Here is a 26899-nt window from a genome sequence, read left to right on the forward strand (position 1 = left end):
TGTGAAACCCAGAAGAATGGGGGAATTATTGTCCAAGGACACAAAAGTAGAACGTTCTTTTTAAAGATTTAACCATGCACATTAAATGTAAATGCCAAAGCTCTTCAGATATGCTGAGAGTTAGTAGGACAGGTTAAATTTACTTCGCATAGCCGCTGTGGGAAGCCCGTGAGTGCGTTCTGGTGAAGCTCCAGCCTGGCCAGGTGCTCCAGATGACCACTGATGCAGCACTTCTGGCTTAGGGCATCGATATCTCTGAGTTCGTTGGCTGAAAGATCTAGGGATGTAATATATTCTCTCTCAGAAGCCAGGGAAGAAGTGCTGTCTGAATTCCTCATATGGGATGGAAGTTTTGATGACCCTTTTGTCAAAAACAGACAAACAATGGAAATATAAGTGGATAATTTAGCTGGGCAAATTTTTATTGATCACCTAATAATGTAGGCTCTCTTCAAGGTACTGGAGATTCAGCAAAAACCAAACTATGGAAACCAAACCAGTGCCAGAGATGGAGAGTAAATAATAAATATTTAACCAAGCGGTCTTGGCAGTATAAAAAAAAAAACAACAGATGTGGAGAAAGGGATGAAGAGGGCATTATTGGTGAGGGCATTATTTACATTTCAGATAAATAGTAGAAAAAAATACTTGTCCTATATATACTGTATAAACGGTAAATTTTTAAAACTATTACAATTGGAAGGTTATATAAGATGAAATGGGAGAGAAATTTTGGGGAAAAAAACAGAAGAAATTTAACAAATATTATATTCTGCTCAAAATATCAACTGAGTTATGATTACTTTCAAATACTTACTGAGTGAATCATCTGAAGACAATATTTTTCTTTTTCGCTTCAGTAAGTCTTCTTGATCAAAAATGGGTCCCTATTAAACAAACAAATAGACATTTACAGTACAATCACTGTCATTTTTTTTCGGTGTCGTTTTTTAAGAGCAAAGAGAACATTTCCTATCTGGTTTCCTTAGGAATCACTATAAGATATCTATCTAAAGTATTCATGGGACCTGCGACACCATAAGACAGAGACCTAACATGGGCACATAGACATGGAGCTCTGAAAAGAGAAAAAGGATAAAATCATAATGAAGTATATTTAGTACACAGAGGGTGGGGCCAAAGCAGGTTTACAATTGTGAGTATGTGAAAACAGAGTTCATTCTTGTATTATTATTTTTTATTGATTATTGTATAATTTTCCATATGAACAACTGTAACCTATGTTTTTTGCCCCCACCCTGTGTATGCCCCAAACATGCTTAAAAATCTACAAGTATAAACTCAAAATTATATATATGTAAATGTAGATATATATTTATATTCCAATATGAAGTTTTCATACATCAGGAAATTTCTGCACCAATAGCTCCTAGCTTTTTTTTTTTTTATCAATAGCTCAATTATCAAGAGAATTTCAGTAACAAAACACACAACATAATCACAATTTAACTTACCAATGAATTGGAATGACTTTGCAAATGTGATGAACAACGTTGCAAGGCAGGATCTCGGTAAAATTCTCCTACACTAATCGAACTTGACTTCTTTTTCACAAGAAATGAACCTTCACTTCCTATTTTTAAATAATAAATAAAGGCAAATAGAAAATGTTTACCCAATCATAAGATACTAATACCACATTCGATCATGAGATTAAAAATATTTTCATTAATAGAAATCACCTAATTTTTATTGTAACATTTTTAAAATAGAAATAATAAACTATGTTAGTTTTTCATTTTCAAAATTCAGTTACACTTTTCTTCATCCATAAATATTTACTGAATGGTTGTAATAGACTAGACACTGAGTAAGTGTTGGATAGAGATAAACTGGAAAAACAATCCAGGCCTCCTAAGCTCATAGTACAGTAGAAAAGAGCCAAGTGAAAAAAAGTAGTTATATATACAATAATAAGTATGTGCATGTACAGCAAGCAGAGAAAGTTTATGTTCAAATCTGATCAAAACTATTCTGTTTCTCTAAATTTTTCTTAGAAATCTTTCAAACATTGTTTTCTATACTGAAATCACACTTGAAATTATTTAATATTCAGCAATCTTGAATACATCTCTATTTACATTTCATATTTTATGGTTTCACATAACAACATTAAATAATGTTATTTATTAAGGTAAAATAACATTAAATAAACACATTGTATTTAGTTAGCAATACTGTTTTGAGAGAGAAGAGATAAAAACTACTTTTAAAATTATGAATTTAAAAAATAAAGATCAATAAATAAATCATATTATTAATGATATGTAATCTGAACGCACTACTAAAAATTATGATTAAGTTACACTACTCTTTATCTTAAGAGAAAGCATAATCTTAAGTATCAAAAAATTATATAAAATCTATATATTCAGAAATCAACTTGACAATATTCTATATAATTTGTAAAACCGATACAAATACTTCCTACTTGATTAATTATTAAAATTTAATTTATCCTAAAATTTAAATGATCTTATGCTTAAGTATTTTAATAATAGACTGTATAATTTAATTGTGTACATATCTTATAATTATTACATTTTGATAATTATCCCCCTTTATGTTTGTGAAACTTCTATTAGCATACTGTTTATACAAGCATCTATACATTTTATAATTTATTTATGTTAGCATTTATTTAAATGTTTTCCTTTATTTATAACTACTTAAGAAGAATTCTTCTTTCAGCCATGATAGAGACAGAAGCACAGATCTTAACCAACCCCCACAAACAACTGGAAAATTGGACAAAATATTTTAAACAACTGGTTTCAGACCTTGGGCAAGGGACAGTGCTGAACTGTGTAGTTCTTGAATGAAGGAAACAAAATCTGTAAGCCTATGGTCACCCTGGCTTTCTGCCTCAGGGCAATTGGAGGGCCCGTGGCACAGTGAGAAGGAATTTAAACAAAGCTCAATGGCTTTCCTGAGATGAGATGAAGATCAACATTCAGGGAGACTTCCTTAGCTGAGAGTTTAGGGGCAGAATCCTGGAAAAAGAGCTCCAGTAACCTGCAAAGAGGTTTCCCTCAGATCTGCACTGTAAGAAATGAAAAAGGAGTTCTACAGGAGGAAGGAAGTGAGGATACCAGATGTAAGTTGGATCAATATGAAAGGGCAAAATCATTTAAAAAAATTAAAACCCTTACTGTTTCACACCCCGTAACAGAGCTGCGAAATACATAAAGCATAAGCTGATCAAATTGAAAGAATGACCAAATCCACAATTTTTATTTCAACATTTCTTTCTCCAGTCAAGTAGAGAGAAAAATCTGTAATGATATGGAAGACTGAAAACACTACCAAGCAATCAGACATACTAATAGACTTAACTCCAGATCAGCCAAATATATATTCTTTTAAATTTCACATGGAGCATTCACCATGTTAAACCATACAGTAGTCCAACAAAGCATCTCAATAAATTTAAAAGGATGAAAATCATCAGAGTATGTTCTCTGACCCAAAAATGTTAAATTTAAACCAATAAGAGAAAGTTATGTGGAAAAATCTCCAAATATCTGGAAAATAAACACTCTTCCAAATAACCCATAAGTCAAACAAAAACCACATAGCAATTAGAAAATTTTTAAAACCTACTCTTTGAACAATACCATAAAAAGAAAGCCAGAGGTATGGGGAGTGGGGATTGGGTGGAGGTGGGTAAGGAGGGGTAGGGAATGGGAACATCTCTAATAGTGTGAACAATAAATAAATAAAATAAAAACTACTCATTACATACATGCACTCATTTAAGTTTAAAAAGTTAGCAAAAGATGTGAACAGATATTTCACAAAGAAAATACATGAATGGTCAATAAGACATTGTTAATGTCAATAGTGATCAAAATTCAATAAATATTCATCCCAAATAAAAATTCAACCCAAATGTGCTAGAATTGTGCCTTCACTAGAATGGTTAAAATTAATTTAACTGACTATATCAAGTGTTGTATGGTGACAAAGATGGAAAGCACCTAGAATTTTCATATATTGCTGGTGGGAGTATAATGTGGTACAACCCCTTTGGAAAACAGCCAGACATAAAAGAAAACATACTGTATGATTCGATTTCTATGCAACTGGAGAAAATACTAATGCAATCTATAAGAACAGAAAGCAGATCAATGGTTGCCAAGGACCAAGATTGGGGAAATATTTTATGAAGAGACAACCAGGATTTGTTGAATAATAGAAACGTTGTATAACTTGATAGTAGTGATTATTAAATGGATGTAAAAATTTTTCAAAACCTATGAAAATATATACTTAAGTAGGTGTATTTCTTTTTATTTTATTTTATTATTTTTTTAAAATATATTTTTATTGAATTTTTACAGAGAGGAAGAGAGAGAGATAGAGAGTTAGAAACATCGATGAGAGAGAAACATCGACCAGCTGCCTCCTGCACATCTCCCATGGGGGATGTGCCCGCAACCCAGGTACATGCCCTTGACCGGAATCGAACCTGGGACCTTTCAGTCCGCAGGCCGACGCTCTATCCACTGAGCCAAACCGGTTTCGGCATCTTTTTATAATAATTATTTCTAAATAAAGTTTATTTTAAAAAATACTTGGACTTGAGACATGAGATCTTGGAATAATCCTTACTTTTTGCCCTCTCAAATACCTTTATTCTATCACCCAAAGTTTACAATCACACTGTTTATAAAAGAAAATACCTCACCCCATTTTTACCAAACTGTATTGCATTAAATGTCAGCCCAAATCACTATCATTATATATCTTGCTATATCAATTTTTAAAAGTTATCTTGAGTGAGTTATTAAAAGATTAATATTATTCTTAATTCTAATAAAGATAAATACATATTTTAAGTACTTCCTATTTGCAAAGAACTTTCCCAGAGAGTTTATATATTTTTTTATCTAATTCTTACCAAAAAATTCTAGAAGGTTGGCAATACTACTTTTAATAAGGTTTACACAATCCAGAAAGGATATAGTCAATGATGGAACATGGAATCCAATTGCAGTCACCAACTAAAGGCAGTATCAAAACATTGTTAAGTGCAGAGATGAGTTTTTTTTACAGCCATTGCCTGAATTGGAGTTAGTAAGCACTAACTATTTTCAATAATGAACACATTTTCCTCAAGTTTTTCCAAATAAATTATATCAGCATTTTGTCTCAATTCCCATTTTTCAATGTCAGTGTTGTAAGGGTTTTAAAACCTACAGGGAACTATTTTTTTTTTATAATAAATACCTTCGCTATCTAGGTCATCACTTTGTCCAAACACACTGTCCACGTAGGACTCAGGAATGAAGGTCCATTGGTCAAATTTACCAAGTACTTGCTCAGAAAAATCCCCATCGCTGCCTGAGGCTGCTCCCTCTGCCACACAACTTTTCATCTGGTATCTGAGGACCATTCTTGCTAGTGTGGATCCTATATCTAAAAATAAAAAAGATACACCAGCAACTTAGACACCAACAACTAAACAAATGTAAACACATACCATACCAAAGCATATTCTCATATTTTTAGAAAACTGTTCATTCCTACTTCCAAAGTCACTTTACAATTGTGATATTACAGGAAGTCAATGTTAATTTTCAAAAAATCATACAAATGTATACAAAGCTTTAGTGTAGATGACAGAACTGAATATTTATGAAACTCACTTAACCTCAGAAAGGGCCTGGGCTGTGAAGCCAGACAAGCCTGTGCCCAAATCATAGTAAGGCCACCTGTGAATTGTATGACCCCCCTACAATGTCAGTGTCTTCATTGCGGAAGTGAAGATGACAATATATATAACATAGGGTTATCGAAAAGATGAAATGATGCATATAAAATTTTTAACATAATGCCTAGGACAGAGAATATGCTCAATAAGTGATATTCTTATTTTTACAAACTATTTGCTAAGTGTTTCATTCTATTGGGGAATTATGTGGAATTTCAAAGTTAACAACCTTATTAGTTGGCAGAGTCCTCATTGTCTACTAAAGCCTGGGAAATTTCTTCCAATATTGTAACACATGTATGTGACTCAGTTCAATAGTACCTGAAAAAATGTTTTAAAGCTATGAATCCAAAATTTTCTTTACTCAGACAAGCTGCCAATGAAATTATGCTATATCCTCAAATCAATCAAGTAACATTATTATATATTTTTAAATTAGGTAAGACTTGTCATGGTAAAAAAAATAATTAAAATAAAACTTCATACAAAGAGAATAAAGTAAATGGTAAATCTCCCTTTCTTTTTCTCCAATGAGCCCATAGTTCCTCTCTACCAAACACCAAAGCACCAAAGATTAAAGTGAGCAGGTTGTTGCCATGAAACTGATTGAATTGATGAAACTAGGGATCTAATGATGACTTACTCATCTCCAAAGTCCCCAGAGGCAACCAGGAAGCCCATTTCTGTGGTATTTCTTCCTGATATGTTCTTTTTCATATTCAAACATTTATGACTACAATATCACAATTGTGTGCTCACCTAGGTAACCTAAAAACACTATTTTAGTATACTGAAAACACTGTTCTGTGCCTCTTTTTTTACTTAACAATACATTCTGTGTCCAAACATTTGAATATGCTAGATTTATTTTTCCCAATGATTGCAAAGCACTGAATGGATGTTCCATGATAATTTCAATAGTTTCTTTTGGGGAATACTTACGATTTTCCCTAAATTTTTGCTATTATAACAACATTTTAATGCGTATCCTTGTACATGCATTTTTATGGAAATTGAGAATTTCTGTATCATAGATTCCTATTAGTATATTGCTGGGTAAAAATTCTAATGGATATGGACAAATTGTCCTCAAAATAAGGTGCAGGGGAAGAGGGGTCGGGAGAAGGACCATCCACCCAGACTTCATGGGGGCAGGAACGTTTTCTTGTGAAAAGTGCTATGGTGCTGAGGCAGGAAGAATGAAGAGTTGGCCAGGTGAGAGAGAAGGTAAGGGAGTTAGGTGGTGAGAATAACACTGGGAAAAGCCTGGAAGAGTATATGAAGCATTTAAAAAGCTGAGGAAAACTCAGCCAGATGGGGTCTTCCAGGTCCCACCAGGAAGTTGGAGACCTTGACTATGCAGAAGCACCAACATGCATGGATGGATCCTTCAGCAGCATGCAGCTGTCTCTGGGAAGGAGAGGAAAAATCAGACTGTTGGGCTGAAGAGGAACGGGGTTTGGTCTGGTGAGTGTGTCAGAAAATGACAGTGGAGAGAACATGTTATTAACAAGAAAGTCCTTAAAGTGAAGAGTCAGAGAGTCCCACCACTGCGGGGAGGGGAGTGGGCATGGGGGTGAGGTCACAGAGGAAAAGCTGGGAGGTCACGCTTTAAAATACTGTCATACTTTAAACAATAAAGATTTTTTTTTAAAGAAAAATACTGAAAAAAATACACTCAGTGTGAGTGAATGAGAGACAGCTAAAAAGACTAATGTTAAAGAGGTTCATGATAACTTGTCATCATTATACTTAATATATACAAAATATATATTTACTTGAAAATATGGAGAGAATATATCCTTAATTAAAATACACAGTAAATGTTGGAGGAGGTCATCAAAAGGACATTTCTGCTGGTGGATCCATGAGCTGGACGGGGCCATCGGAAGCCCCTCCCCTCTCCCTGTCCTTGGATTTCACATCCTGCCCATCCTGCCCACAGTGGGAGCTGCCCACAGATGTAGCCTTTGAGAGAGTAGGTGTTGTTGAAACCACCTGGACTGCATCTGTGACTGGAACCAGGTCAGACCTGTACATAACCTTTAAGATTCTGGCAGGTGGGTGTGGAGATTTACTCATCTTGCAGTTGCCCAGACAAGCCTCGTATGTTAAGTTCCCTTGTTCATTAAACCTGCCAGGGATCAATCTTGGCAGTCTGCCTCTTTCCTCTGCCTCTCCTTGGCCTCCACATATGGGGCCAGTGTCAGATTTCAGCCGGGAACATCCCAAGACAGTATCCTAACACTCAGAGGTGCGTTTTCTTGGCAGTTATGGCCTTACCTAGAGTTAGAAGTATTGACTAGTTCCAATAATGAACACAATATTGGAACCAATAGTATGTTAACTTGAAAATGAAAGTATATATGTTACTACATATACATTTAAATGCATATGTATATATAAACAAATAAAAAGTATAGGGGAAAGTCTACATCATTGCCTATGAGGGATAACTTATTATTTTCTTCCTTATGATTGTTTCCCTATCTTTAAAATGAGTATGAATTACTTTTATAATAAAAATTAAATATATAAATAAAAGTCCTGGCTGGTGGGGCTCAGTTGGTTGCAGTGTCGTCTGGTGCACTGAAGGATCTCGCATTCGATTCCCAATCAGGGTACACACCGAGACTGCGGGTTCCATCCTTGGTCAGGGCACGTATGGGAAGCAACGGATCGATGTTTCTCTCTCACATCAATGTTTCACCTCTCTCTCTCTCTGTCTCCCCTTCGTCTCTCTCTGAAATCAATTAAAATTTTTAAAAAATAAAAGTAAATAAATAAAATATATTAAAAAGAAAAGTAACCCCTCAGAAAGATCCCACAGTCTTACACTATCTTTATATCTTTATAAAATATGCATTTGCTGGGTCATAAGAAACTTAAATATAACGTCACTTTTGAGCATTTCATGACAAGAAAAAGATACCCAAACCCTTACAATATTTTTGGCTTACATTGCACCAATCTAGAAGAAAAACTAAAAGATTAGTGACAAAAAAAATACAACTAAAAATATGACATACAAAGTGTTCCTTTTAATACCTACTTATTTCTTTTCTTGAATTGCATGTCTTATCTGGAAATAAAGGACCAAGCCAAGAAGGTTCGATTTTCCCGATGCAAAATCCTCCGAGGCATATGCTGTTATTGGCCAGGTCCAGGGCAAGTCTCTTTAAGAGCAAACTGATGATCTGGCTGTCGCCTTTCCTGATGCTTATTGCCAGCGCTTTTCGTACGTCTTGTTCACGGGACCCACTATTCAATAACAGTTCCACCAGTTTAGGACTGCTTGCTTTTTCACACACCTATTAAGAAAAAAAAAATATATATATATACAAGCTTACTAAAAGCCTGTATCTCTTCCATTTGGGAGACTGGGACATTGAAGCTGGTGTCATTTTTCTCTACACTCTTAAATTTAGATAGAAACAAAATAAAATAAGGCAAACCCCATTCTTGAAATAGACTAGGAAAATAAAGATTAGCACCATCCCTATCAGAGTAGCATAAATCGAATAATCTGCCACATGGAAGTCAGTTATCATGAGAGAGGCAATATAATATGGAAGCTCATAAACGTGAAGTTACGCAAGTGCAAGTGAGGCTTACACTTTCCGGGCATCTGTTTCTTCATTGGAAGACATCTGGCATACTAGTTCCTCAACACAGTAAAAGCTTACTGCCCCGTCTTCGTTTGTAACAGAATATAAATATTATAATGTTCGTTAATGCCATGTGCAAAAGACAGACATCACTCATTTCTGGTTTTCCTCAACTCCTGTGGACAAGCATCTGAATTATCACACAAAGATATATCTTGTCTCTCAGCTTCCCACCTTCCTTCGAGTGTTGCATTTTCAGAGCTGTGTTCAGGTGGGTTAGCTCACTAGTGCTACAAAAGCTAGTGTCCACTGTAAGCAGAGAGAAGCCTACACTGCCTGAAGCACAGCACACTGGCCCTGCTCAGGAACAGTTTCTCTAAGGCATGGAATGGAGTGTTTGACAAATAGAAGTTCAAAGTCACAGATAGTGGAAATATTATATGTCAGATACTGTGCTGAATCCTGTCCAGATAGGATCTATAATCCTTACAATAACACATATGTAATACCTTAATCAATAAAGAAAAAATAAAATAAAGTAAAACCCTATGCCACAGAAATGATTACCCATTTTATAGATTAATATTTAGAAAACATGTGTGATTTGTCCAAACCTTTAGAGATAGTTGATAAGAGATTTGGAGTTAAAGTCAAATCTTCCAGCTCCAAAGCCTGTGCACCTTTCATTACCCAAAATTAAGGACAAAGAAAAGAAAAGAGAAGAAGAGAAAAGGAAAGAAGACCCTAAGATCCGAAGTACCAGGTCAGCAGTCTCCAGCATCACCCACCTTCAACATATTCTCCCTACAGCCACTAAAGTACCTTTCTACTGTGGATATGACCAAGTACGGTCCAATATAAAAATATTCTAAAACCCCTCTGCTCCAGATTCCCCCAAACATCACTTGCAATTTTTCAAATCTCATTACCTCCATTTATGCTATTTCTATTGCCTAAGTGTCTCAACTAAGCTCTTCACCAACAAAATGAACAAAAAGAGGTTCGTTCTTCAAGGAATAGCTTCAACGTCTCTTGCACAGTGAGTCCTTGCTGTCAACCTCCCGGGCCACACACCCCCTGCCTCCTCCAGGCTCCCATCTCACTTTGTTTCACATAGTACTTAGCACATTGAACCAGACAGGCCCATCTGTTTTACAACTAGAACGAAAGGCATGAATGCTATTGTAATTCAATTTGTACCTCTGTAGCCTAGTGCAATGCCTAAGAATATATGTAATTTAACTAGAAAAATTACTAAAATCCTCTTTAAGGGCCCATAGGGAATTTGGGTAAAAGGGAGTGAGGGAGAGAGAGAAGGGCCAAAAAACTCAATTACAAATGCCTTCTCTTGCAGCCCAGCCAACTTTTATCTCTACGTTATGGCACTTACTGCTCACTTTGTATTAAGATGATTTATGTTTTATCCTCTCTCCTCTCACAATATCCACTTAGAAAAAAATAAACATCTTGAAACAGGTAACACCTTTCATATTTTTTACTAATTATCTAGAACTGTGCTTTCCACATAGAAGGTGCTCAATACATTTTTGTAGGGATATTGTCCTTGGGGGACCCAAACAATCCACACTGACTTTATGCACATGGTGCCATGAAGAGAGAGAGATATAAGAAAGTGTTGCCCTAACCGGTTTGGCTCAGTGGATAGAGCGTCGGCCTGCGGACTGAAAGATCCTACGTTCGATTCCGGTCAAGGGCATATACCTTGGTTGCGGGCACATCCCCAGTAGGAGGTGTGCAGGAGGCAGCTGATTGCTGTTTCTCTCTCATCGATGTTTCTAACTCTCTATCCCTCTCCCTTCCTCTCTGTAAAAAATCAATAAAATATATATAAAAAAAGAAAGTATATTAAACAAAAGAAAATCATAAAAATAATTTCAACTTCATGAGAGGAAAAAGCACTGCTCATAAATACAGTTTTATATTTAAATAATAATTCAAGAAAATTTATAATATAATCAGTTTATAAAAGTATAATTTATTATCTTTTGAAATCTTCTATCTCATCTTCTAATTTGTAATTAATGCAGCCAGCAATCCAAACCAAATATTTGAAATAAGCATTTGAGACTGAATGAACAACCCAGCAACACGATTACCATGAATCTGCTGCGTAGACAAGAGATTAAAGCAGCGGACAGGTGTATTGAGGCCTTGGATGCACTTGCATCACCAGCTCACAATGCAACAAGCTCAGAAACACAAAGGTGATTACAACACTAGGGGGAAAAAATGGCGCTTCAAAGTGAGTCGGATTGTCATGGAAACATCTACAATGTTGTACAGCAAGTTTAAGAACACGTTTTGGCTGGTGAAGGAGATTCTGTAATCACAGGAGTGCTGAATAAATCTCTTGCCAAACAAAGACAGCACGAGGAAGGAAATAAAACCAAAGATCCAGGGAAGAAAAGATCCAGGGAACAAAGTCTCGAAAAGGAGCAAACAGGTTCAAAGATTCTGCATGGAGGATCTGATGCTCGAGACAGAAATCAACCACAACGTAATGGAGACAGCAACGAGGAAGGCAAAGCCGCGGCGGCTGTAGGAAAAAGCCGTTCAGTGCAGAGAGAGACTGAAATATCTCCGCAGGACTCTACGCTAGATAAGGAAGTTGACACACCTGGAACATAAAAAACATCTGAGAAGTATGTAATAGTTTTAATTTGAAATATTCAGACTGTTGAAAATTTTAAGTTTTTATAAGCATCGGTTTTGATGTTTAAAACTTGTTTGAGGGATAAAATCCCGTGGGCTTTGTTTCAAAGGAAACACTGCGTACTTGTACTTGTGCAGGAGTAACAGCTACATTATACAGTAAATGTGAGGGAAATCCGTTTAGGAAATGCCGAACTGCTTCTGAGACAGTGGTTGGAGAATATTCTCAATTAGTGTGTGTATGCTCCTGTGTACTCGATAATAGAAAAAAGTTACATTTTTAAAATGACTACTTATAGAAACCTTTCCTCTTTTCCCAACTATCATGAGCTTTGTGCATAGTTTTTTCAAACCTTGAATTTATCAGACTGTGGTGGGTTTTGTAGAAGTTATGCATTTTCACGATAAATGTTACTTCAATATCATTCCTCCCTTCTTCTCCCTAAAGTTTATCTCACCATGGTCTACATTGTGCTACATCATCCTGCTGCTTTGTAACCATATGTGGTCTCTATGCCTTTTTGTCTGATAACCAAACTGTTCTACAAAGCACAAAACCCATGTTAACTTTAGAGGGTAATTTAGTTCCGTGGCTAGGAATTCAGTGAAGCCGCATGGCTTTCCTGCAGAGAGCAGAGTGGGTGTATATGGGAATGAGCCTGGCTCTAGGTTCAGCCACCTAAGGTCCTTTACAGGCAATAGCAGCTGAAACTGAAAACTAAATGATAAAAGTTCATTTCTGGTGCATGGAACAACCCTCAACTGACTAAACCACACCTGCCAGGGTAAAAGTTAAGTTTTTGAGATATTTCTGAATTTTTAAAAAAATCCTTATTGTTGAAAATATTACGTATGTCCCCCTTTTTCTCCCATTGACCCCCTTATAGCCCGTCCCCACCCCCCACCCCAAACCTCCACCACCCTATTGTCTGTGTCCATGGGTTATGCATATTATGCATACAAGTTCTTTGGTTAATCTCTTCCCACCCACCCACACCTGCCTTTCTCATTAACAAAGTCATGCCCTAACCGGTTTGGCTCAGTGGATACAGCGTCGGCCTGGGGACTAAAAGGTCCCAGGTTCGATTCCAGTCAAGGGCATGTACCTTGGTTGTGGGCACATACCCAGTGGAGAGTGTGCAGGAGGCAGCTGATCGATGTTTCTCTCTCATCGATGTTTCTAACTCTCTATCTCTCTCCCTTCCTCTCTGTAAAAAAAACCCAATAAAATATATTTAAAAATAAATAAGTCACTAAGTAGTATCTTTTTAATTGGAGAACAACCCATGATACTTATGCAATAAATAAAAGTAAATACCATATAACAAAACTAACCTATGTGAAAACATGGCTATATCAGAGGGGATTTTTATTTCTGTGTGGTGCACGTGACAGGATTGCAAAGAGTGGGAACATTACTTGCTCTGAGGCAAGAAGACAAAGGAGTGGTTTTTGATAGCCTGCATATTCACGTATATGGACTAAATCAGGCTGAACCGAGGTTTACACACAGAATTTAAGGGTCACTTAACAGATGGCATTTCTAAGATAATTTGATAGGAGGTCAGTTGGTAGTTCTTAGTAGTTCTCTGAAACTATCAATATGGGAAAGGGGCTTTTAATATGTCAGTGTTTGCATGTGCCGTGCATTGTATGTTTTGACTTCTTGGATAATTGTTTTTATCTATCGATAGTTTTTTTATCATCAATTATTAACTTATTTCAGTAATTGGAGTTTCACTGTTCTGAAGGAACTCTTGCTATTACATCTGTTTGGTCTAATACAATCAAAATTTGTACAGATTATTCTAGTTAAGCTGTAAATGTCAACATGTAAACTTGTTTTGATTAAAGAATTTTTCTGTCAAACTCTAAAATAAAATAAAAAAAATTAAACCAGACATTCAGGAGGCACTACTTACCAGGAGAAGTGTTAACAGGAAATTCACCTAACATCTCTGTGCCTCAATTCCTGCCCAAATAATGGAGATAACTGGGACCCACTCCTAAGGATGTGATGAGGGTTAAATTGTGTAAAGAACACAGAGCGGTGCCCAGGTGTCATGAATACCACAAAAGTGTGTATACTTTTATTCAGACTTCATTATACTTATTCTTCCCACCATGATTTGAAGAGTTTTATCTTCAGGTTTCTATTCATGCATTTTCATACCCAGAATTAATCTTCCATATTCTTCTCTATCAATCATGCCCATCCTATATAATAAAAGGCTAATATGCAAATCGACCAAACAGTGGAAGGACTGGTCACTATGACGTACACTGACTACCAGGGGGCAGACGCTCAACACAGGAGCTGCCCCCTGGTGGTCAGTGCTCTCCCACAAGGGGAGCTCCACTCAGCCACAAGCCAGGCTCACGGCTGGCAAGTGCAACGATGGTGGCGGGAGCTTCTCCCACCTCCACAGAAGCACTAAGGACCCCTCGGGGGTCCCGGACTGTGAGAGGGCGCAGGCTGGACTGAGGGACCACCCCCCAACCCTGCAGTGCATGAATGTCATGCACTGGGTCTCTAGTTACAACATAAAATCTCCTCAGAAAGCCTAGCAAGAATCACCCTTACTCTGATTAGTTCTTAAATATGCAGCATTGCCAAATAATAAACAGCCTTGATTATCTCATTTTGCACTTGTACACAATAAGGTATGCTCAATCAATCTATCCACATATTTAATCACAATTTATTATTTGATAGGCTAAAAAATTTGACAACTAGGACAAATTCTTTAAAGTGAATACACTCATCCACTTAAAGATCTGATTTAAAAAAAAAATAAAAGATAATATATAAGCGATTAAGTTTAAAAGAACATGGGAAGAAAAAAAAAGCTTTTTGTATAGAAAGGGTTGGTTAAGTTGAGAGACAAGTACAATGCACTTCCTATGGAAAATGTAGAGTACCTGCACTCAGGTGCTTTTAGGTATGTTGTTTCCCAATGAAAAAAAATGAAGGGGAAGATTCTTCTAAGTTCTTGGAATACCCAAAAACATTAATGCAATGATCTGCACATATCAGAAGAGATACACAATAAAAACATTAAATTATTGAGGGGAATGATTTAATTACCTTTAAAATAGAGAAGCAACTCTTTTTAATGTTGCTAGCTTTAAAATTTTTGACTAAATTTGATTATTTGGTTTTAATGCCTAAATTAATTATGCATGAAAATGAGTAACAGGTTTAGTTTTCTTTTATGCAGATTGCTAATTAGTACTAACTTAATCTCACAGTTGAAAAAACTGATTTGAATCCATAGGCAAGTGAGAAATTAAATAAAGACTTTAAAGATAATTAGAAAACAGTACTCTGCTGGTCATCTAATAATATATATTAAATCATTACATAATTGCTTTGGTAGAATTGTTTATTAAATTTCTAGAAAATATACATGATACTACCTGAATGCTATCAGAGACTCCAAAATTTATACCACACACACAGACTTTTAAAAACATGCAATGCACTTTACTAAATACTTACTGAATCATACTGAGAACTGGACATTGTACATTTCTACTTTCAGACAACTCACAAGAGGTACAAGAGGTGTACATAAATTGTCATGGACTTCAGAAGTAAATCTTTATTTTGTCTGGAGGTCGGGGAGTGTGAGGAGGGCTTTATCCAGGAAAGAGAATTTGTGTTAGAAATTGAAGGAAAGTAGAACAATTAAATAGATGTGTCTGCTCAGTGCAGGAGGGAAGGGAGAGAAGGAAGGCAGGACCACAGTGCTACACAACTGAGGGGGAGCAATTTCAGGGGATGTGAATGAGACCCCTGAAGTGTTTGGTACCAGCCTACAAGGCCACAATGCAATAAACTTGAGGGGAGAACTTTCTAGGCAAAGAAATACAAAATGAAGACAAAATGGTTGAAAAATGATCAATACCAAATAAAGCCATGGGTTGAGGGAGTGTGGCTGCTGAACAATGTGTACAGAGATGCACAGGAGAACATCTGAAAAGTTACTAATCAACCTAACAAAGTAGGTAGACAAGTAAAATGAAGGATTTGACAACAATGCCTAAGGACCCTATTACCTCTGAAATTCCACAAACGAAACTCCTGTTACAAATCACAAGGAGTTGTGCAGTAAACTGGCCAATTCTGTAGTAAGGAATAATGGGATGTAAGTAAGAGCTATACAGTGGCAGTGTCAACAGAATAAAACAAGTGTCGTCTTGAAAGTTTACCTGACAAATTAAAGAAGTTCCCTCCTTTGCTCGATTGGCGTCCGCTCCCAATAGAAGCAAGCATTCAACCATGACGCTGTTATTCTGATCGCATGCTCTCTCTAGCATCACACCTTTTAACTCATCATCCATGGCTAATTTTGCAAAGCACTTGCAACAAAGGTTTAGAAACTAAAAAGAATAGAAATAAGGATTAAAGTTGGCTAAATACATGACAGTTAGCACACAGGGGAGAAACTTGGTACCTGTTGATCCTTCTTTTCCATGAGACTGGAGGACATCTGATGGAATATTACTGAGTCAAAGGAATAATGCACCAACAGCTTGGAAAAAGACTCTGACCGTTCCAGCATGGTCAAGACTGTCTGAAATCCCTGCAAGTGTGACCAAAAATAATAATAGGAACATAAGCAATTATGAGCAAAAAAAAAAAAAAAAGAATAAATAAATAATATAAAAAAGGGTGTATCTGATACTAAAAACCTGAGTTGTTCGCTTAACTAAGTAGATTTATTTGGGGGGTTTGTACTTTAAAGCTACAAACCTTGAAATAATCCTATAAATACATCTTGCTCTCTCATTACTAAGAAACAGATCAGGCACACAAAAAATAAAATGCTAACCAACCGTTGTCTAGCAAAGCAGGAAAAACTCCTAATTCGCTAATATTTAGCTTTTAAAGATCCCTGACTGAAGCTATTGCTACACGATGCAAGCCAGGTATTCATCGGGATGGAAACATCACAGGCTGCAGTGTTGCAGACCCAAATAGGCCAGTAAAATTATGTTTTTATTATGAGGTTGCAATTGGGTTTCATAGATAACCCAGCATTTCCCCCAACGTTTTGCGCTTTCTTCTAAAATTTTAACCTCAGAGACAAATGTGAGCCCTTGGATTTCATTCACGTTCAGTGTATTTGAGAGAAGCTCTCAAGGCACTCTGAAGTTTACATCCTTGAAGCAAATTATTTATAAAGAACTGATCAGTCACGCCATTCCTTTTTAGAACCACCTAAACATATTTCCAAGAGTTCTGGGCTCTCCACCCAGGCGAGATTTGAAGGAAAGAATGAACTTTTTTGTCTTTTCTATTACTTAGTGTGAGTAAACTCACCAAAGATCAGCTTAACTTTTTAGATGTTTAACATCTTTCAATTTCATATATTAATAAGATCATCAAAATATTAAAATAATTATTTTGAGCACTTAAGATGCTGAGTTCCTATAAATAATTCCTAATATTTGATAAGAGGCATAATCTTAATTTATGCAGGTCTAAGGGACATGTGGTCCACCCACCTCTTATAGCAGAGGTCCCTGCAAACTCAAATGCAGCGGCAAAGCAGGTAATGCGAATGAATGTGCAGAAGGCACCTAGTTCAAATTAAAAACATATAAACACTGAACCGGCCAAATAAAGTATGTTGGCAGGTTGAATGCATGAGGTCAATAGTTTGCAACCTCTACTATAGGGATCCTAGAATTTATGCCCAGATGACTTCACACTGAGTCACTGAGAGTCCCATACCTGCACAAAACCATATACTTCCCCTTGGATTACTTTTAACCAATTCTGCCTTGTCGTTAAGCAGTCTCGGTAGAGGCACATTATAAAGAGCATATTTATAAAGCACATTGTTGTTTTTAATCTAAGAATATTGTTTGTTCAGCAGCACTTTATAATTGAAAACTTTATATCCATTATCTCATTCACTAATAATGTCTCTGCAAAGGTTAGAGCCGAGACATTTTTATTCCTGGTCAATGCTTCCATTTGTGAAACTATTTGCTGAGCATGGTTTATGAAAGTTGTGAACTCCATTACTGAAAACCACAACCACGGCAGAAATCTTAAAGAAACTATTTGTTTTCCCAACATTCGAAAGGGGGGAAAAATAACTTGAAAGAATGTATTTCTTAAATCTTGCCTTAATTAACCCTAAGGCAGTAGCTTGGATTCCTCATAAAAACTGATTGATTATATATCATATTTTAAATGTTGCTTGATGAAAACTTTTTTTAATATTGTTTCACTGCAAGAAAAAAATTCAAGGAGCAAAAATACTACAGGTAAGCAGCCCACAACAAAACACAGAGAATGACAAACTTCAGAATAATTATAACTTCTATTTATACAAACTCTAAGCAAATGCAGCTCAGCTACCTAGAATCTCTTCAGCACACTCTCTGCTCTTCCATGGAAAAGACAAATGGCAAATAAACAAGCTGATCTTGGAGATTTAATGAAGAAACATAGGATCTTTAGAGATTCAATCCAATTCTCTTCCGCTTCTATAATTAAAATATTACAAAATGATAGATGGTTTTCAATTAACTAGAATATCTCCACTAAGTGGGAATTATACCAACAGCTCTGAAAGAGAAATCTGCACAAGATCAAATTCCCTTCAAGATAATGCACATACTTTAGTCTGTAATTCAGTAATATCCTTAAATCGTTGCAAACTGGAAACCAGAATTTTTGCCAGCAGATTCTCAGTTCCTAGGATTAAATTCTTCTTTGTAATCAAGCATCCTATAAGACTTAAACCCAGACGCTGAATTTCTAGAAGAATAGGGGAAAAATAAACAATATTAAGTGTTTTAAATCTCAAAACTAAAGAAAAAACTTTAAAGACACCCCACCAGCAGCTAAAGGCCTATAAAAATCTACTTTAAACCCTGCGTTCAAATTGTACCAACCTTGGTCATCCGGATACATCTGCAGTGTTTGAAGCACCGATTCAATAGCACCTTCCAGAGATAACATCTCTAAGGCATCAGGAAAACGTGCTATAGAAGAAATTACTTTTAATCCACATTTCTGAATCCCAGGATTTCCAATGAACTAAAATCAAAAGGACAATTCAAAATACTTGCTTTTAAAAATGAGTCCTTAGTACTAATTTATTTAATGCCAGTTATAGACTGATCAAATATAAAGTATCTAAATAAAGATTAATATCCTTGATTCTGCCTCATATTAATAATTACTATTATTCGTTATTAAGGTTAAAAAGCTAATACTTCAGTACATATTGAGTACCTGTTCCATGTCAGGCACTGTGCTAAATATTTTACATGCATTTTCATAATCTTAGTAAATACCATACTTTACTGACTTCATTGATGAGTTTACAAATGGTTAAAGGGCTTGAATAACTATTCCTACAGTCACACAGATTGTAAATTGCTACGTTAAGACCATATCAGGGATGTCTGATTCCACAGCCTGCATGTTTAACCAGGAAAACGCAATGCTGCTTGTCACTATAGAAAATACTAATTGAGAATTTACTCTTTAAGTGCTCTACATGCCTTATCTGTTCATTTCCCCTCCACCACCTCATGGAATAGATTCACCAAACTTTAAAGACATCGGAACAGAGCTGAAGTCACACAGCTAAAAAGTGTCAGGCCTGAGACTTGAACATAAATGTGTCTGCCTTCAAAGCCCAGGATCTTAATCCACTTCCAACCTTTCATCTCAATTCTTCCAGGTGATTTGTCATTATTTACGATATTCTTTAATAAAGGCCACTTCTTTTCCCAGGCCATCATACTGACTGAGAATAACACAGTCAACACAGATTCCAAATACATGACAATCACAGCCATACCTCTCCCCCCACTTTGACATCGGTGACGTATAGCTAACTCTTAGACTGATCCTCTCTGCTTTTCCATGATGCTCTCCTAACTTCTACCATGATGCACATGTCCACCAAATAAATAGCTTTCCTTTCAAAAAAATGGCAATGTTATCCTTCTCAGGACTTTTCCTTTCACGGACACTGGTTTCATGGTATCTCCACTCCAAATCTCCAGTTGATGTCAGCACAGGTCACCATAGAGCTAAAGTAGCTTCAAGCCAGGTGTTAAACCTCTCAACCAACACCTCTTACCCTGTCACCATTCTCCCACCCATACTGTTAAAGAACAGATGTTCATTCCTTTACCAATCTAGTCCCTCAGTGCCTAGCAACTGTCCTCATTCAGCATCTTTTTGTGAATAGGGTGTGGCTAAGCATCATGTTCTCACCTTGTGCCCTTCTCCTCCACATGTCTGGTATCTCCCGACCTAAGCGTGTTTACTGTAAATGCTGAAAACATTTTCGAGTCACAACTAATTGGCTATAGGGCAATTTCACCGTGAAAGATAAAATAACAAAAAATAAGAGACACTAAAAAGGACAAAATAAAACATGAAAAATTAACAAAATTTTAAAAACCTAATTGCGAAAAATGAACATATATTGTTTAGGAAGTCTTTCGTTCACAGTATTATACTGTACTTTTTAGGCTGTGGATTCGTCTCCTTGTTTAGCTTCACACTTTTTCACTTTAGGTACTAATTTTTCCTTCCTTAAGAGAGAGATCAATTTCAAAGAAACAAAAATTAATGCTCTTGAAACTGTTGAGAATTAGTAGCCACACCTTTCCTATTTGCCATAGCTTGGTAAACTTTTGGTGTTGATGGTGGAAGGGATGACTGTGCACAACAAAGGATTTGCAAACTACATTACCATTTTCCAACATAGTATAAAATCTGGCTTTACATGTGGTTTTGCAATCTGGCCTCATATATAGTACTTGTCATCCACTACTTTAGGATCACCATGTCTACTCCTTACTGTAGAGACCATTAGAGTGTTAAGCCAGTGGTTCTCAACCTTTCTAATGCCACAACCCTTTAGTACAGTTCCTCATATTGTGGTGACCCCCAATCATAAAATTATTTTCGTTGCTACTTCATAACTGTAATTTTGCTACTGTTATGTATCATAATGTAAATATCTGATATGCAGGATGTGTTTTCATTATTAAAAATTGAACATAATTAAAGCATAGTGATTAATCACAAAAACAATATGTAATTATATATTGTGTTTTCTGATGGTCTTAGGCGAGCCCTGTGAAAGGGTCATTCAACCCCCAAAGAGGTTGCAACCCACAGGTTGAGAACCACTGGGCTAAGCTTTATATAATACTAGAGACCCGATGCACAAATTTGGGCACCAGTGGGGTCCCTTGGCCTGTCCTGCAGGATCAGGCCAAAATCAGCTCTCTGATATCCCCTGAGGGGTCCCGGATTGCAAGAGGGCGCAGGCCAGGCTGAGGGACCCCACCAGTACACGATTGGGGCCAGAGGGATGTGGTAGGTTGGCCAGCCAGGGAGGGACCATGGAAGGGCTCCAGGGCATGTCTGGCCCATCATGCTCAGTCCCAATCAGCCAGACCCCAACAGCAAGCTAACCTACCAGTCAGAGCATCTGCCCCCTGGTGGTCAGTGCACATCATAGTGAGCGGTTGAGCGGCCTTAGCATATCATTAGCATATTACATTTTGATTGGTTGAACGGACGACCAGACAACTGGACACTTAGCATATTAGGCTTTTATTATATGGGATAACAATGGGGATACTGCAAGAATTTAGTCAATGGAGAATTGAAACCAAACCCACAACTAGCTAAAATACATTGTCTGTCAAATGTAAACCAAACCGCCAACTGGTTATTTTATCTTTGAGAAATTGCCTTTGAGCCAATTTGTCACTCAGCAAAAATGCTTGCAGCCAAGATGTTCGTGGCAAAAGAATGCTTGTGATGAAAATACCTAGAACCTCTCCTCCTTAGCCTCACTCACTGCTCAGTGGGACATCATTTCATCTAGCATTTCTACAAGACACTTCTAGCCTTGATTCCCTTTTTCCTGCCATTGCTTCCATCTTCACAAATCCCTAGGTAGTAAGCCAGCTTTAGAGCCAATTAAATTTGAGTTTAAATCCTGTCTCATCACTTAACAGTTCCATGAATTTGAGGACCATTAAAATGAATTACATAACATTTTTCTCTCAAGTGGTCTTTATTCAGACAGTGTTATTCAAAAAATATTAAAAATTTTAAAAGTGGTGCAAGCTGAAGCTAGAGGGATGGCTCAGTATCTGTCGGCTTCCTCACCTCTAAAATGATCCTAATGCCAGGTGGTACTTGAGATATCCAGGGAATCACTTTGTACATTATGATTGTCGAACCACTATCCTGCATACCTAAAGCTAATATAAAATAATATTAAATGTCAACTGTCACTGAAAAATAAAATAAAATAATTGAAGGATCCTAATAATGCTGGGTTCTTTTGAGGGTGAAATTACTCATTGTGTAATAAACATTGAGTGATGTCCACAGTTCAGGCCTGGGGCTGACATTCTCCTCGGATAAAAAAATTCTTCTAAGTGGGAGACAGAGCATACTTAAATCGGTCTTCCATTCCATCAAGCTACCACTTCCCTTCATTTCTAAACTTATTAAGAGAAAAGTCTATACCCACTAACTCCACATTCTCCCCACCCCTTAGTTTCCTATAATCAGACTTCTGTCCTGACCACTCTGAATTCAAACCATTCAAAGAAAAAAAAAGTCCTTTAGTAACTGACTTGCTGCTTTTCCCTCCCTTGATTTCCATGGCACAATATGCCCCTAAAGCCATTCTTTTGCCCCTCTTCTTTACAATCTCTTCTTTCAACATTAACTTTGTCCAAAGTTCTTTTCTTATGACTCTTCTTTTCATGGAGGGGATTCCACCATGACACAACCTCAAGTCACCATAACAACAATAGCCACAACCACGAGGATAATGCCAAAAACCCATGGAGCACTTGCTATGTGCCAGACATTCGCATATATTAACTCATTTGATCTTCACAACAACCCTATAATGCAGACAGACTATTATTAGCCCTACTTTATAAATGGGAAAAAGTTGAGATAGAAACTGTTAAGCTGATAACTCAAGGTACAAGTGCAAACTGTTTTAAGCTCTCAGCCCACATTTCTCTTTGCTTGACATCAGAAGCTTAAACTCAGATGTTCAAAGCCAAAAAGTTATTATCTTTAAAAAAAAAAAGAGCTTGTTACTCTGAGCTCTGTTTGACTAGTGGTACCGTCACTCCTGCTTCCTCGGCAGGGCCAGCTTCACAGTGTGCACCTGTGCAGGCACTCGGGCTCTGTGCTTAGGAGCGCCCACACTCTGTCCAATACTCTGCTGCCACCATCCTGAAATTTTTAATCACTTTTAAACAAGGGTCCTGTGTTTTCATTTTGCACTGGGCCCCACAAAGTTGGCCCTGCTCTACATTCAAAATGCACCACAGGCTTATTTTTATGCTAAAAATTAAATCAAGCTGATATTTATAAAGTACCTATTCCCGTCCTTAATACCATCACCTCTAACAAGTTTCTACTACATTAATGATTCTGCTACCTTGAGATCCCCTAATTTCTAACTATTTCAGATGTGATTCAAGGATGACCAATGACATGCAACAGGAAATCTGACATGTCTATGCAAAAGGATAATTCAGGATATCACATTATTACATGTGATGGAGCTCAAATAAACTATTTGATCATTTAAAATAGTGCTATTTAATTTTGGACAGTTTTGTAAATTTGAAAAAAATATACATAAGCCTACAATAAACTTTTTCACTTAATATAATGCTATGTCTTAAAAAGAGTGATTTATTGCATTACAGCTCAAATGGGGATTAAAATTTATTTACTAGTTTATACTTAGCAAGGGTTGACCAAATGAAATCTTTGGAAGTTCTAAAGGAAGGACACCTACACACATTAATTGGAAACATCCTATCATGTACGCTCCACAATTTTCCAAGCTTTTTCAGAGAATACAGAAATAATTTAAATGGTTTCTCTGATGAGAGGGCTAGCGGGCTTAAGGCTAGCCTCTTACCTAACTTCCAACTAAATCAACCGCAATTCAGAAAAGACTTTTGGGGCAGGGGGGCAGAAGGAGGAGGGGAGATTGAATGTATAGCTTGAAAGAAGACACCATAGCCTAGAACTAAGCTTCAGATATATCCTAGTAAAGTGGATTTCATGAAAAGTATTCCTTTGAGCAGACAGGTAAAAACATCATCATTTAAAAAATAAAAATATAGCAGGTCTCAGGCTTCTCCACTAAAACAATAAGTACTAGAAGACCGTGAAATGCATACAAATAAAACCCCGATATTTTACAACAAACTAAAATGTTTTCTCAGGAGTCCAAATATAAAACAACACCACCCATAGAAACATTCTAATGTTCAGGCAATAAATCTTTTTTAAAGAAACTCACATAACTGAAAGATGAATGCAAAATCTATAACAAAAGGACATGCAGTGAACACTGAATCTACATAACTATAGGAATAAGGTGAAAACAAATTTTGGAAGAATGGTTATAAAGCTGAATGTAAATATTATGAACCTTATCGATATAGAATTTTCTATGAGGTGATCATTTTCATCTCAAACCACAGAAACTTCTGCCTTAAAGTTAATACAATATCTCAACTAAACAGTAGGAAAATGCTTAATATAAAATATTTGCCTCATTTTTAAATGTTTCCTATTAAATATATTCATAGAAACAAATTGACATTTTAGTGTGAAGAAAATAAAACATCCATCTATCATAAATGATAAAACATTTGCCACTATAAAGCTGGCATTAGCATTGTAATTAATTTAAATAAAACAGGGGCAACTGTAAGTCAGTGAAAAAAAAGTTGGTGAGAAAACAGGTAACATTAACTAACATTTACTGAGTATATACTATGTTCCAAGCATTGTACCAAGTACTTTACATTAGTTATCTCAGAAAAACCTTCATAATAACCCTAAGGGAAAAAAACATTTATTATCTGTCTTATGGGTAATGAAACTGAGACTTTAAGTAACGTATCTAGGGTACATTAGTCTGTATTAGCTTCAAACCTAGATATCCTAATTCCAGGGCCCAGAAACTTAACTATGAGAACATTGGGTACAGTCAAAGCTATGAAGGCAAATACTGTATAATCTGCTCTCATTGAGTGATAGAGGGGAGGGGAGAGAACATACACTAATTTCATCAAAAAGTGCAAATAGTGTCTACATACATGAAAGAAAGAAAATGGGTTACCTGGGAGATATGTTCATATTCATGAGAAACTGGAGATTTTCCACAGGAACACAAGAAGAGTTTTAACTGTTTTTAGTCTCTACATAGAATTACATAATTTGGAAGTGGTATAATTTATTTAATTAGGATCTGTTGATAGGCAGTGCATTGCCAGGATAGATGACATTAAGCTATAAAACAATCCAAAAATTTCATACGCTGAAAATAGAAAGAGTTCACTTCTCACCCATATTTCACGTGTGTGACTGCTCATTGCAATCACACAGGGGCCTCTGCTGCTGGAGCAACTACCATCATGCACATTGCAGGTCACGGTGCGGGAGAGGGGCTCTGAGAGCTCTCACCAGTAATTAAATGTTTGGGTGTAGAAATGACATACATTTTCCACTTACTACTCCTTGGCCAAAACTAGTTACATAATCCAACCTAACCACAAGAGAGCCGATAAATACCACGCCAGAATCCCCAAAGGCTGGAGAACTGGAAACATTTGGCAAACGGCCCTAATGATGACCGCATAAGAATTTAGTTTGTTGCCACATTTTTCTTTTTACAAATAATGCCACAATGAACATTCTTGGGTTAAAAAAAATGTGGCGTACTTGTACAAGTGTATCATTATTATAAATTCTTAGAGTGGCGTTCTGGTCAGAAAACCTGTCTGTTTGAATTATATGTATTACTAAATTAACCCCATAATTAACTTTTAACTTTACATTTCTTTAATAATGATTACACTTGAGACCTTTTTCATATGTTTATTTTTACCTTTAAATCTCATCCAGCTGTAATGAGTTTTGGCAGGATGAGTAGAGAAAATATGAAACTTTCTTTGCTCTCCCAACATGGCTGCAGACTGAGCTATTCCAACACAATTACCGAGCTAGCTACTTCCCCTCCATTCCCAATTTGGGGGAATGTTTATATAAACAGCACATTTTTATTTGAGGCTGTTTTCTAAATCACCATTATGTGGCATTGATCTATGACCTCCAGTGCCAATGTCACCATTTTAATTACTAAAATTTTATAATACATTGTATTATCTGTTGGAGTTGGGCTATATTAATTATCCTATTTTTTTCAAAATTCTCCTGGTTATTCATGCATATTAGTTATTTAGTTAATTTTTTCAAAACTTTATACCAGCATGTCTTGTTCCAAAAAATACTATTATTATTTCTTTTAAGCGTTCATATAGATCAATTTTCATTGTTTTAAAAACTAGTCATTTTACCAAAAAAAGATTTTTATGTGTTCAACTCTTTCATACCTCTCAGTAGTTTCCTTTAGTTCTGTAAAGTTTTTACTTTACTCTTATGTGATTTATGTTGTTGTTACTTTTGTAAATGGGCTCTTTCTTTCCCTACATATTATTTTCAATTGAAATAAGTATCTTCGATATTGAAACTGAGTACATATTGCTTCAAGGTTTTTGAGAAGCACACAAGCTCCTTTTAATGTGTCCATTTAATCAGAAGACCAGTTCAACTCTCTAAGTGCCCTGGTTAAAGACAGTGGCAATGCCACTGCATACAAAGCACATCTAGCCAAAATGCAGGGTCTATTTCTACTTTGTTCTCCCGAAACAATACTGGGCAAATAGATCTCCCTGCAACAGATGACGGGACGTTTTCAAGTGTGAAAAAGCTAAAAGGATCAGGCATAAATGTTCCAGACAGATTTTTAACTTC

The 26899-nt window shown here is 36.3% G+C and overlaps 1 protein-coding gene across 3 annotated transcripts in view; it reads right to left on the reverse strand.

Annotated features, from left to right (window-relative positions):
- LRRK2 (leucine rich repeat kinase 2) overlaps positions 1 to 26899 on the reverse strand; it is a 128971-nt gene that overhangs the window by 61647 nt on the left and 40425 nt on the right. For all 3 annotated transcript variants that reach the window (XM_070410425.1, XM_070410426.1, XM_070410424.1), the window contains exons 15-23: positions 18937 to 19081; positions 18660 to 18799; positions 16479 to 16607; positions 16234 to 16404; positions 8790 to 9048; positions 5254 to 5442; positions 1476 to 1594; positions 818 to 887; positions 144 to 361 (exon numbers count right to left, since the gene is read on the reverse strand). In XM_070410425.1, the coding sequence (XP_070266526.1) occupies positions 144 to 361; positions 818 to 887; positions 1476 to 1594; positions 5254 to 5442; positions 8790 to 9048; positions 16234 to 16404; positions 16479 to 16607; positions 18660 to 18799; positions 18937 to 19081 (1440 nt within the window). The remainder of the gene's footprint in view (positions 1 to 143; positions 362 to 817; positions 888 to 1475; positions 1595 to 5253; positions 5443 to 8789; positions 9049 to 16233; positions 16405 to 16478; positions 16608 to 18659; positions 18800 to 18936; positions 19082 to 26899) is intronic.

This window comes from Myotis yumanensis, unplaced genomic scaffold (genome assembly GCF_028538775.1).
Source record: "Myotis yumanensis isolate MYYU_CA2020_CCGP unplaced genomic scaffold, mMyoYum1.0.hap1 SCAF_3, whole genome shotgun sequence".
In the NCBI taxonomy this organism is placed as follows: domain Eukaryota; kingdom Metazoa; phylum Chordata; class Mammalia; order Chiroptera; family Vespertilionidae; genus Myotis; species Myotis yumanensis.